General features: G+C 26.0%; 1 protein-coding gene across 3 annotated transcripts in view; it reads left to right on the top strand.

Annotated features, from left to right (window-relative positions):
* Positions 1-13581, top strand: part of LOC129964064 (bromodomain-containing protein 7-like) — a 29608-nt gene that overhangs the window by 3873 nt on the left and 12154 nt on the right. For 2 of the 3 annotated variants that reach the window (XM_056078748.1, XM_056078740.1), the window contains exons 2-8: positions 3046-3147; positions 4652-4953; positions 7380-7591; positions 9443-9587; positions 10479-10589; positions 12667-12839; positions 13405-13528. In XM_056078748.1, coding sequence (XP_055934723.1) covers positions 3046-3147; positions 4652-4953; positions 7380-7591; positions 9443-9587; positions 10479-10589; positions 12667-12839; positions 13405-13528 — 1169 coding nt within the window. The remainder of the gene's footprint in view (positions 1-3045; positions 3148-4651; positions 4954-7379; positions 7592-9442; positions 9588-10478; positions 10590-12666; positions 12840-13404; positions 13529-13581) is intronic. The other variant, XM_056078755.1, reaches the window with a different exon arrangement.

The following is a 13581-nucleotide window of genomic DNA, read 5'->3' as shown; positions in this document are numbered from 1 at the left end:
CCACATAAGATTATTTATGTGTAAATTCACAAAAAGTTTGCATAAGATTGTTAAATAAATGTTCATTGTAATTTTTACATTTTACCTGATTTATTTATATATCCTTTGTACAGTAGTATCTGTTCTATACATATATTTTGGAAAATGTCTATGGTTAATAAGATTTCATTTGAAGTTTGCAATCACATACATTTAATTTCTCGATAAGATATCCATTTCCGTTTGCCTGTATTAAAGAAAGGTTTACTGTTCAAAATAAGATTTATAACATTTTTGTTCCCTAATCTGAATGCTTTATGTTTTTTCCCCCCTATTACTTTATAATACAAAAAATAAATTGCAAGACAAAAAACTTTCTCTATGAGATTTTATGTTCACTTATATAAAGTTTCATTTAAAGCCAGCAAATTTGTCTTGTAATTTTATTTTTTGGCCATAATATGCTTATTCATTGAAGTGCAGCACTATTCATTCTATTTTTTTTATTTGATATGAATTCTTATCACATTCACTTTTTATTTAAGCATGTAATTCCCCCTTCAATTTACATGATCATAAAAAAAATGATTCCATATATCAATGTTAAATTATTGAGGATGTTATTGATTTTTGTACCATTTAGATTAGTTTAGCTAGACTAAGACCAGGAGTATATTATTTTAACAAAATCCATGATAAATAAAATAAAGGGTTCTCCCTTTAGCCTCTTGAAGGGAAAATGCCATAAATGATGTTTTGTGAAGGTTGTGTTGGAATTGTATTTTGTGTACTTAGAAAAGTTCCTCTTTTAATGCTCAAAGAAAAGGCATTGAAAGTAGCTGCATGAAATAAGAGAATACGATTTGATGGTATCTCTTATTACTGAACATCAGAATCTCATTAAAGGATTTCCTAAAGTATCAGGAAGAACTTTAGAACCTTTTTGTGCTTTGAAATTTTGCAGAATTCTTTTAAAGTACTCTTAACAAATCAATACAGTGCCAATTATTAATGTAAATGTTTTTAATTAATTTATGGGGGAGGGCTTCATAGTCTGTCAGGTCAATATAGAGATGAAATGACTAGAATTGGTAGTTGTTCTGAGTTGAAATAAAATTATGAATAATTATTCCAACTATTATTTTAGACCATTAGTGACAGACAACCAATTCGTAAGGTGTTGGATTGAGATACAGCTATTAATTAGAATTAGGACTTTTCAAAAAATCTTATAATCAATACTGATAATGAAGGATAGTTTTCTCTTGCTTGCTGTAAGTTCTGATTTAAAGATAAAGCAAGACTTTAAATTTTAAAAGAATTGGAATCTGATATACTGCTAATGTTAATGACTTATACGTCCATCTCTATACATCATAATGGTATCATGGAATCCTGAGAAATTTGGGATGAGAACAATGGTAATTCTTGTGGTAAAAATGAGTTAACATCTTGCTTAAATTAAGAACACTGTCACACAGGAAACACATTTTAAAAAATGCAGTAAGTTCCTGCTGTTGTAGATTGTTAATCCAATTTTATTGTCATGCGAGAACATGATGTTATTTTGGTTAGGAGGTTTTGAAGCTCGAAATCGCTTGGGCAATGAATATTAAAACCCAAAATCGCATGGGCAATGAATAAAGCATAAATGGAAATTTTCATTTCATGGAAAAATTCATTTCATTAATCATATATATTTTTTAAATGCTTTTACTAGTATTGCATTAATATTATGTATGCTTCTTTGAAAGTAGATGCGTTTTTAAAAGGTTGACCTGCTTTTACCAGTTTGCTTTATTATGACATATGCTTCTTTGACAGCAGATGAGAGAATTTAAAAGAGAGACCGATAGAGAAGTCTTGTGATTGTTTCAAACTGGTTTAAATTGGTTAATGACTTTAATTAATTAAGACAAATAATGAGTTAAAAATAATAATGTTCTCAGATGATAACTTGAAATTTGTGATCGTCGATTTAATTTTAATTTTGTGTTATTAAGTTGTTTTTATTTCTATCTAGAATTATTAGTGGTGTGGCCAGATTAAGTGACGCTTCGGGTATAATAGGATTGTTTTCCAACCTTAGTCATCTTCAGTGGTTTAATTAGTGTAAATGGCACTTGGAGCATGTTTTTAATTTTTGCTCCTTTAAAATTTACATCAAAATATATAAAGTACTTTTACCTTAAAATATATGGGGTATGAATGCATAAAATTTGTTTTCATTTTATCTGGGATAATCTGTAACCCTGTTTGCTTTCCTTTGAGAATCATCTGGAAAATTGCAATAAATTTTCTACTTTCAGTTTCATTTATTAGCATTCATATTATTTCTTTCTCGTTTATGTATTTGATTTTATCAATTATATTAGTGTGAAAGCTATTAATACTAGTGAATGTAAAGGTGTTATTTTAGAATTCCATCTTGATTGATTACTATCCTTTTCCAACAATTAATTTAGTAATTTTATAGTTCAGGAATTATATAAATTATGCTGTTACTGTGTTGATGTTTAAGAAAAAAATTTCATTTTGCTATTTGTTTTGGTATATTTGTTGCAGTTTCATTACAGACCATGGTTTTTGGAATATTGATTAACTTTTGTATTCATTATATGCATTTGTATATTTAGTATTTATTTTATTCATTGATCTTTTCTATTGTTTTTATTCAAACATTTCTTTTTCTTTATTAGTTTTTATTATTTATATAAAAATTTAAATATTGTTCAAATGAATAAAAATAAGTAATAATGCAAATGTGTTTTACAAAATTGTATCCTGGTTTAAAGAAATTTGATTATTTATATTTTTTTTTGTGTATATTGTTACATTATTTTATTTTAGGTTGTTCATTTTGATTATAGAAATTTTTCTCATATTGCAGTATGTGAGATACTTTATTCCTTAACTGTTTACAGATCCTTGTGAAGAAAACGAAAACAAAAATTATTTGTGTGAAATTAGAAATTGATAATTAAGTGTTTTATACTAATTAATATTATATACTTTTTTTGCAAGAATTCTTTTTTAAATTGGTGTTTTCTGTTGTATTCTCTATAGATCAAGCTCCAAAACAAAAATTATTATTTAAGAAAGTTGGCAGATGTAGTGAGTATGAAATATCTTCACCGAGTGCCGATTCTTCACCTCCAGATAATTTATGTATTTATCAGATTTTTATCTTTGTCTCTTCTTATTTGAAATTTATTTTATATTAAAAGAATAGAGAACTCAACTTATTAATATAAGATTTTGTTCTTAGTTTAAAAAAAAACACTTTTTAATCAAAATAAAAAATCGTCTCATTTTAAAAAAAATTATGGGATATTTCTGGGATTATCATAATTTGCCAGTTTTGATTGATGATGTTAAATCATAATCCTTAATTATCATTAATTAAACCATCAGAATTAGCTGATTATCTCCTTTTTTAATTTCTGTAATTGTAATTTGAATTTATCTATTAAAGATGCATTCTGTCCCTCATATATATGTATTTTTTAAATGCAAATTACAAGAGTTTGAAAATCGGAGCATTCTGATAGGTTTATTTTTCATTCTCATTTAAGTGAGGGCATTTGTTAACAATTTTTGCTTTCAGGTAGTAAAGTTTTACTTTCATAAAGTACTGAAGTAAGTGTTTTCATACTAATGCAATTTTTGGGAATTTCTCAAAAGAAGAAAGATAAAATTTTACATCTAGCAATTAATTTTATCTTTCCTGCGTTAGATTACATTTTTGTATATGTTGTAGATGACATATTAATTAAATCATTTTTGGCAGTGTTAAATAAGTGTATATTTAGTATCAGTATTAATCTTTTTTTTTTTTTTATCTTTCTGCAGTTCTTTGCCAATTATTAATTAAAGTAATAAGCATAGACAAATCTAATTATATATGACAATTATGTTATCCATATTAAATGGCAAACTTTAAACTGATTAATATAGAATTGGGTTGGTAAATTGGGATTCATACACAGCTATATGAATATCTGTGGATATTTAAATGTGGCTATGTAGTTAAATGCAAAAAATATATCAATTTTAGAAGGAGCTACAAAAAGAACTAAATTTTTGAAAATGAAAGACACATCATATCAAATAGTTCCTATTCAATTGTGCTGTCACGACAAGATTAAAAAATACATAAATAAACTTTCCTATATAATATAGTTGGCTGCATTTGAATACAAATCCCAATTGTAAATTTCAATTACTGTTTCAACTTAAATTCATGCCTTAAATTGAAATATATCAGTTATAAATAAAAGAAATCAAATTGTATTAGAAAATATAAACTTGTTAATTAAATTAGTATGTTTATAATCAAAAATTAATATAGCATTAAAATTGTTGTGAAAGACTGGTTTGTCTCTTTCATCTAAAAATTTTGCCATTTTATGGTAAAGAATTTGCAATAAAATTAAGATTGTTTATCTGATTTTAATGAAGAAAAATGGTTTTTAATGTCTAAAAGTTTCAATTTTTGATTATTGTTGCAGTAGAGTTTAACCTGTCATATCATTTCGTACCAGTTTATTTTTTATTGTATTTTTTTTACCTTCTTAAAAATAAAGAAACAAATTGAAAATTAGCTTTCTTTTTCTTTTTTTTTTTCACTGACAAATACATTATAATAACTTTTCTTGTTCTTGTTTTTCAGATCGGCAAGAGAAACCATTGAAATTAGTGCTAAAGGTTGGAGGAAGTGTCCAATCTCCAGTTCATGCATCCAATTCTAATTCTTCTTCTTCCCAGATTCCTCGCATTCCACAAGATATTAAACCTGTGTTTGAAGAGACTAAGATTGTTGAGAAGAGTTCTAGTCATTCTCATGAAAAACATAAGAAATCCAAGAAGAAGAAGAAAAAGAAATCAACTGATAAAGACAAGGAGCGCCATGAACGAAAAAGAAAGCATCATCACCACCACCACCATCATAGAGAACATTCTCATGAAAGAAAAGTAAGATATTATCATTGATTTGTTTCATATAAAGATTTCGTAAATTAGATGTAGAAACTTCAATTGTGCAATTACATAAAAGTAGTGATATGTTTTAATGCTGATAGTACTTATTTTCTTGTGATTCTCTAATGCATGTAAGAAAAAACAACTAAAGAATCTATGCTTTTATTTATAACTTTATAAAATTAGTCTATATTTTTATAAAGTTAGTACTTTTATTTTATTACCAAGAATAATTTTTGACCCTAAAAAGGTTTTGTAAATACAAAGATTTTTTTAAAAAACAATGGTGTATTTACACAAGTTTGTAAATAGTAACTATAAGTGCTTTTAAAAGATTTTGCTCAAAAGTGAAATTTCAAATGAAAAAACTTAACAGAAAAACTTGTATTATTGCAATCTTCAATTTCATTAAAGAAATGCATTCAGTTCTTTGTAATAATGAGAGTAATATTTTATTCCATATCATTTGATCACTTTTAAATGTTAAAAAAAATTCTATTCTTAAATCTACCAATATAATTCATATTATTTATATTTATATTGCTCATAAATAAAGGTTTAGATAAATTTATAAAGAAAAGTAATGAAACAAAATTATATTTTCTATCAATAGCTTGCAATTATTTATTTATTAATCTTGTCTGCTTCAAAAACAAACATTAAATTCCAGAAATTTTAGTTTTGTCAAAGGTACTATGTAATCTAAATATTCTAAATGTTGGCATGCTTTAATTGTAAGTTCATTAACTGGCTATAATTAATTGTATAGTAACTACGAGTAATTTTAGTAAGCTATATAAGGAATGGAATAACTCAAAATCCAAATGTGACATTGTAATAATTGCTCAAGGACTGAACTCAACTTTTATCTTTGCCTTAAAATGAACTTTATATTTTTGTTAAAAATATTTTATTTCCTTATGTTTTTTTTTTTTTTTCCCTGTTTTAACTCCATTATATAAAAGTATTTGATGCCTGTTCAGTCTAATTGCATTGAAAAAAATATTTAATTGTGTGAATACTATTTTACAAGAGCATATAAGCCAATATAAACCAATTAATGAGAGCCACTAAATCATATTAAGCAATTAAGCCAAATCACACAAAATTACCAGATGTGGCAAGTAATCACCAAATATGATAAATTTGAGTATTTCATTGTAACCTTTTTTTATATTTGCTCTGTATATTGTTTGTATCATAGTTACTTAAGAGTGACTATTGTCCTTCCATAAAGGAGATTTAAGGATTTTGCATTTTCTGTTACACTATTGCAAAGACTATTTTTGCACTATTTTTGAAATTTAAAAATTTAGTTTTCCTATAATACAGTTCCCTTTTTTCAGTTTTTCAAAATTAAGCAGAAGGTCCAATACTTTCTTTTTTTAATATTTTTTTAAGGAATATTACACTTTATTCATCTATTTTATCATGTCTATCACTTGTATGCTTTTTGTGTTATTTAGCCTTCCTTTTATTTAGTTTATACTAGTGTAAGTAGTGCAATAATTTACTTTTAAATATTGTCTTCTCAAATTGTTGCTTTTTTAAAAAAAATTTTTTGACTAAATTTTGTCATATATTTTAGCAGCTTTAAATTTTTAAAGCACATTTAGTTAGCATAATGTAATATTATATTGGTTATAATTTTAAATTATTTTTTTTTTAGTTTAAACTTAATGAATATGATCTTATTACATTTTATAACTTTGTCAATTTTTAATATATTATTATATATTTTATTGCAGTAGCTTTAAAGTCATTCTTCCAAAGATATGTCAATTGACACTTATTTCTAGCTTTGATAAATATCAGTCCCCCCCCCCCCCCTCCCCGTGCTTTTGTGATATTTAGAATTCAAGCAAGTGAGAAAAATAAATACAATCAAAAATGTTTTTAAAGAATGTTTATTTTTATGTTAGTTGCATTTAATAATTATTGGAATTCTGTTAAATGTTGCTGTAGTTACTGTTAAATAAAAATAAATAGATATTTCCTTTTAAATCTTAAAAAAATATCTAATTATTTTGTCTTTATTTTTGTTATTTTTATTTTAAAGTTGCTTTCATGTACTGTCATATCAAGTTTTAAATTATTGAAACATTTAGTCTCTGATATCAGAGAACGTTTTAAATTATGTTCTCTTAAAATTTCTGATCGCTTAAAATTGCCAGTATTACCCTAGAAATCGAAATTTCTCTAATACAAAATATTTATCTTTAGAGTAAGAACTCCAAGCAATCTTTTCATGTATTCAGCAAGTAGTGAAATTAAGAATGCTATTTTTCTAGAAAATTTATATTAATAATTAATTAGTTAATATTTATTAAGTTGAGAGTCCTAAAATTTCAAATTTTTTTTTCGATCTCTTGGTGCTCAAGAATTTTAGATTTATTGTTGATAAAAAAATTTTATTGCAGGAAAAGCGACGAAAGGAGCAAGAATCAAGTCGTTTGTTACCAGAAAGTCATGATTCTCGGGATTCTCTTCCAGTTCGTCCAGTTTCTGAACCACATCCTATTATTCCTCTTGAGAAACAAACACGGGATGTCAGAACTTGTACACTTAAGAAAAAGACTATGAAGACACCTCTACAGATTCTTCTTAGTTTCTTGGTGAAAAAATTACAAGCGTAAGTAATTAGTTTTATTGGCAAAATAATTTTTCTGTCTATAATATATAGATATATAATTTTGAATATTCTAATTTGTATAAATTTCTGTAGCTCTTTCATTTATTTTAATTTATCTTATTGATTCTGTGCTTTTTATTTATATGGCTTTACTAATAATGGCTGCTTTCAGTTATTCAGATTTTTAAAAATCTTTTGAATAAGAATCAAGATTTATTTTATAGAAATATTTATACTGAAATTGATTTGTCTAAAACTCTGAAGGCTTCTTGTTCAGAATTTTAGAAATCGAGAATTTAGGGTGAAATTCTTCTACCTATATTTTTAAAATAATAAATTGTGCTTTTTGTTCAAAAGCTTGTTAAAGATTCACTTGTACTTTGTACTTTTTTTAATGTGGTTGTTCTAAAATTTAAAAAAATTCATCTCTTTGATCTTAATTTAAGGGTTCTTGAATACATTTTTAAAAGAGTTTTCTGTTATTATTTTGGAAATTTTAACATTTTAAAAAACAAAAAGGAATCTTGGCATTGGTCTTTAATTTTTTGTAATTATGAGATTTAAAGTTGTAGGTAGTTGAATTTGTATTCAATTATTAGCAATAAATACTAATGTTTGCAAATATGATGTAAAGCAATTGGAACTTAAATTAAGTGCAGCAAGTTGGAATGTGTTTAATTAAGTTATATAAGTTAAGTCAAATTGTTTATCTTTAAATTGTTCTTATTTGTAATGCATTTGTCATTTTTTGTTTTTCTGCACAGTTTGGGATAATTTTTGTTGATATAAAAACAATCTGTTGTAAGTCTTTCCAGTTTATGATTTTTTTTTTTTTTTTTTTTTTGTCAGCTTTACATTGTAAGTAAAAACAGATAGATATTTCTTTTGAAGCATTAAAAAATTTCACATTAATCTCTGAATAAAATACTATTCTAAAGCTACAGTTATAAATATTATAGAAAATTAACTATTTGTGATTTTTTTATATTTGTTTCCTTCCCCCCTCCCTCTGATGTAAGTTTATCTCAATATATAAAATATGTATTATTATGTATGCAAATATATCTAAGTGTAACCAAATTGAAGGATTCTTAATCATTCCAATAAAATAATCGTGTGTTATAATTTTTTTTTAATTTGAAAAAATTAAACATAAAATTGAAAGTTGTTCAATAAATAACAAAGACGAAAGTTGAAATAGGAGAGTGCCAGCAAAGTATGAAAATTTTTATAAACAATATACAGAGAAAAAATGGTACAGGAATAGGATTTTGGATGGCATCTGAATATTTAGCAATAGCTGAAAAATAACTGTCATCTGGGTGTATTATCCAAATTAGTAGTTATGCTTTTAGTGTACTTGAAATAATGAACCATATTTTGTACTCAGAGTGTGAGGATATGAAAGGAGCCTATATTGGTGATACGCCTATCTCATTCTGATTTGTAATCAAATCAAAATTATCGCAAAACTCTCCCGTTGTTACTGCCCTCCTCGATAGTGTATACAGTACCTACACATGGTCAATTTAAAAGGAATGCTCTTTACAATTTGAACTTTTCACTTAGTGATTTTGTATTTGTTAAGCAAACTGAAGAAAGTTTTGAAATGAATATAGCTATAAATGGATATTCACTTGAAGAAAATGATTTGGAAATTGTTCTTAGAAAACCATAGAAATGTTATGAGAATTCTCATGCTGTACTTGAAATCCAGCTGAGATAAATGTGTCTACAGTTACAACAAGAATTTTATAGTTTAAATTAATGTTTATTGTACTAACTCCGTTGGTTTATTGATTTACTGTAATACATTGAATTATTAATGAAATATGTTTTTTAAATTTTCAGGAAGGATCCTAATGACTTTTTTGCTTGGCCTGTGACAGATGCTATTGCTCCTGGATATTCTAGTATTATAAGCAACCCTATGGACTTCAGCACTATTACCAAGAAAATAGATGATAGAGATTATAAATCGTTGTCAGAATTCAAGGTAATCCCCCTCCCCTTCACACTTTTTTATTTTCTTTCTTCTGTTTCATATATTATTTCTTTCATTGAATCATTCTACAATTAATTTTTAACTCATGCTTTTTCTATTAATTTAAGTTTTTGCTATCTTTTATTTTCATTTATAAAATTTATTTAAATTGTTTCAAAAGTCCTGTATGCTCTAGTATATATAACCTGTTAAAAAAAGTTCAGTATATGTAACCTGTTGTATTGGCATATTATATTCCTAAATAATAAAGAAGAGGTGGCGATTTTATTGAATGCAAAAAAAAGTTTTAAATGACTGTCTATAAGAATGTTAAAGCTGCTTTAAAAAAATAACCATTTCTTTTGTGCTTTTTAAATTAAAAAGAAAAGATAAATCCCCAGTGGGAAATATATCCAGCCTAATTTATTGCATTTTTAATTCAACAAGTTGCCATCAGCTAAACGAGCCAACTAAATACATTTTCAACATAAACTGCATTTGTAGTTCTTTCTTCTCACTAGATAATGATCAAGCTGACTGAGAAAAAAATTGCAGATGAGACATTAAAAACTCTGACTGTATGAGAAATATTCCACCCAACAACCTTTTTTAATTCCTACTACCTCACTGTATTTATTTTTATTCTCGATCTTTATTAGTAACTACAGCAAATTGGGTTGTAGTGGTTAGGATTTAGTACTATGCTTTGGTTTACTCCAGATCATTTTGAATGAAAATATCTGTTACAACAATATCAAGTTATCTTTGTATTGAAGGATTCTATTTCAAGAAGATCACTAATGTGTGTTCCTAATTGCCTAACTTAACAAATGAAAGTTGCTTAAACTGCTTAATTAATTTGATTGAATTACTTTTTATTTCGCTTTGCATTTCTACTTTCAGAGTGATATGAAATTAATGTGTGACAATGCTACTACATACAATCGACCAGACACCATTTACTATAAATCAGCTCGGCGACTATGGCATGCTACCATGAAATTGATGCATCGGGTAAGATTCTTGAGTTTTACTTTGCCCATCCAATTTTTCTATTTCAAGGAAACTCAGTTCTTTTTCTTTATTGAAACTAAATATTTTAAGGACAATAAATAATCTGGGATTTTTTATTTCTCTAGTGTATGTATTTCCCTCCCCCCTCTAAATTTAACATTTTCATCTCCAACATTCCTGATTTTTGTCGATAGCGACTTTATGTGATATTTTGTGAGATTTTAATTCATTAGTAGTTTTAAAATGGGAAACAATGCATGACAAAAAATAATACATGAAGTAAATCAATTAATAATTACTTTGTTAGAGTATAAAAATGATTATTGAATAAAAAAAATTAAACAATTATTTTGATCAAATTAAATAAATTTGCATTTTTCATATTTACATTTTATTAATATTTATGAGTGTTGAAGTATATCTACAATATTCATTTCTAAAATTTTGTAAAATAATTTTTTTGTCTATATTTGACATCTATAGCATCACATATTTTAGAATAGGAGAAAATAAAAACCTTGTTTTCACCAAAAAGGAAGATTTAACCTATTGACTATCAACTATTCAGCATTTAAATCTTTGTAAATTGCCATTATCATAAAAAGAGAAGGGATTAATATTTTTCTACATAGGAGCTGATTTTGGAAATTTTTAGGAAATGATATTGCATGTGCAGTAAGTTTTTAAATAATAATTGAAAAAAAAGCTTCCTTCATGGGAGTTGTTTTAGTAGAGACTCATTGGAATAATTTCTTTCATTTCAGCTAATTTAAAAATTAAAGTATTCAGAAAAATTATTTAAATTTTGTTGTGAGAGATCTTACATTGCTGTTTATGAATTCCTATTATGCTGTGAACTCCTATTCTAAAATATCTAAAGTTTGTTTGAAAGTTTCCCTTTTTTTGTTAGCATGAACATTTTTTATTTAAAGCTGATTTGAAAACTTTGGTGCCATAAAAACCTAAATGAATTATTTTTTTACCTCACTCCTTTTCTTGGTGAACAAGCTGTTAATCAAAGTAATTTTACTATTTGAATAAAATGTATATCTATGGAATTTTTTTTCCCCATTCAGCATTGAATGATTTTTAACTTTTTAAATAAAAATAATGTTTAATTTTGTGTAAGTAATCAACTATTGACCAGAATCTTAATGGTATAGTATTACTTTTTTATTATAAGACTTTTTTTAGACACATCAATAATAATTCAAAATGGTAATTGTGGTGATCCAGGAAACACCAACTCTACTGCCATTAGCAAAATACACTATACTAGAATAATATACATAGTAAATAAACATTGCTAAAAATAGTGTTCTTAAGAATTTTACCTCCATGTTGGAAGCTGAAGTGACTGCAATTAATTACAGTGGGCTGAATTTTGAAGAAGAATTTAATATTTTTGCTGAAAAATTATCCTCTTTAGAAAACCTTAAAGAATGCTGAATTGAAATCTGAATTTGTTATCAATATATAAACAAAATGTATGGCCAATCCTTGTGCAAAACTCATAAAGTATCAACAATAGCTAATAAAATTATTAAGATATTGCAAAAAAAAAAAAAAAAAATGGTACAAACCATCAAACAATCTACATCTAACATCTAGCAACAATAATACAATTTTAAACACTTTAGGACATTTTAAGAATCAGTAAATGGATTATACCTGGGAAGGAGGCAATGCAGTTATGGACAAATGATTGTGAATATTGTTTTTATATGATATTTAACTAAATTCTTTCTTGTAATCAGAATGTCTATGTATTTTTATGTTTAGAAACTTTTAATAAATAGCATTTAAATTAAAGTCTTCAATGTAGGCAAATTTAAATCTATTCATATTTATTTGTTTTTGGAAAGTTACTTGTGATGAAGTTTTTTTGTATATTTTATTTTGGCTATTTTTGTTGTTCAAGCAAGATGAAAATTAGAGTCACATTACTGTCAAACGATGCATACTTTGTTGTAAATTTTAATTAGTGATGCCTAGAATTTATGTAATTCTTGCATTTTGATAAAATTTTGTATTTATCCATCTGAATTTTGAGAAAGAACCTAAAAATTATTTTCAGGAACAACTGGTAAGCTTGAAACGCAGTTTTCCATATATGCTGGATCTAAGCGTCGAAGAGTTGGGTTTCAATATTAATGATGAAAGTGAAGAGTCACTACCTGGCACTGAGACATCTACTGAACCTGGTGTTATTCCACAACCTGAAGCAAAGAAATCAAAAGTTCCACCATGGTAAAATGCTTTGAAAGTTTTGTCTAATTTTATTTCATTTTTCAATATTTTCAATTAGAATATGAACTGAATGTTTCTTTATTACAATGATTTTATTTATATGATTTAGGTAATAGATAAAAATTGAGAGATTTTTAATATCTTCTCCCTAATCATTATTTTTATTAAGTGAGCCTTTTTATAAATGAAACAGGCATGTATTTTAAATAACTCATTATAAAAGGTACAGAACATGAACTGAATTCTTATAGATCAGTATACTATTACTTTAGCAAAGAAAAAAAAAAATTTCAGAGGCTGCTCATCATTACTATTGCTTTCATTTCATTACTATTATTTTAGCAAATAAACTTCAGAGGCAACTAATCGTACCAGAATGCCAGAAATGTTAACATTGCCAGGTTTAGTTTCATTAACAACCTAAACCATAATTTTTTACAACAATTTTTTTAACCATATTTACTAAATTTTATTTAGTTTTGTTGTCATTATTTATTATAGTGAATAATTGTATCTTATTTTATTCAGGTTAGTTTCTGTAAATACTTTAACATTTCTTTTCTAGCTGGAGTTCTGCTGAACCTGATGAAGATGATGACGACATGAGCCCTGAAGAAATCTTGCAAATTGCTCAAAAAGCAGCAAAGGCGGCTGCTGACCGCTTAACCTTGAAAAAACCAAATACTAAGGTAGTCAGTTGTTCTTTTTAATTATCTACTGTAAATCTTAACTAATTTGTGAC

The sequence above is a fragment of the Argiope bruennichi genome, chromosome 1, assembly GCF_947563725.1.
Source record: "Argiope bruennichi chromosome 1, qqArgBrue1.1, whole genome shotgun sequence".
Classification (NCBI taxonomy): Eukaryota; Metazoa; Arthropoda; class Arachnida; order Araneae; family Araneidae; genus Argiope; species Argiope bruennichi.
The sequence above is the reverse complement of the archived record's forward strand: the minus strand, read 5'-3'. Positions and strand labels throughout refer to the sequence as shown.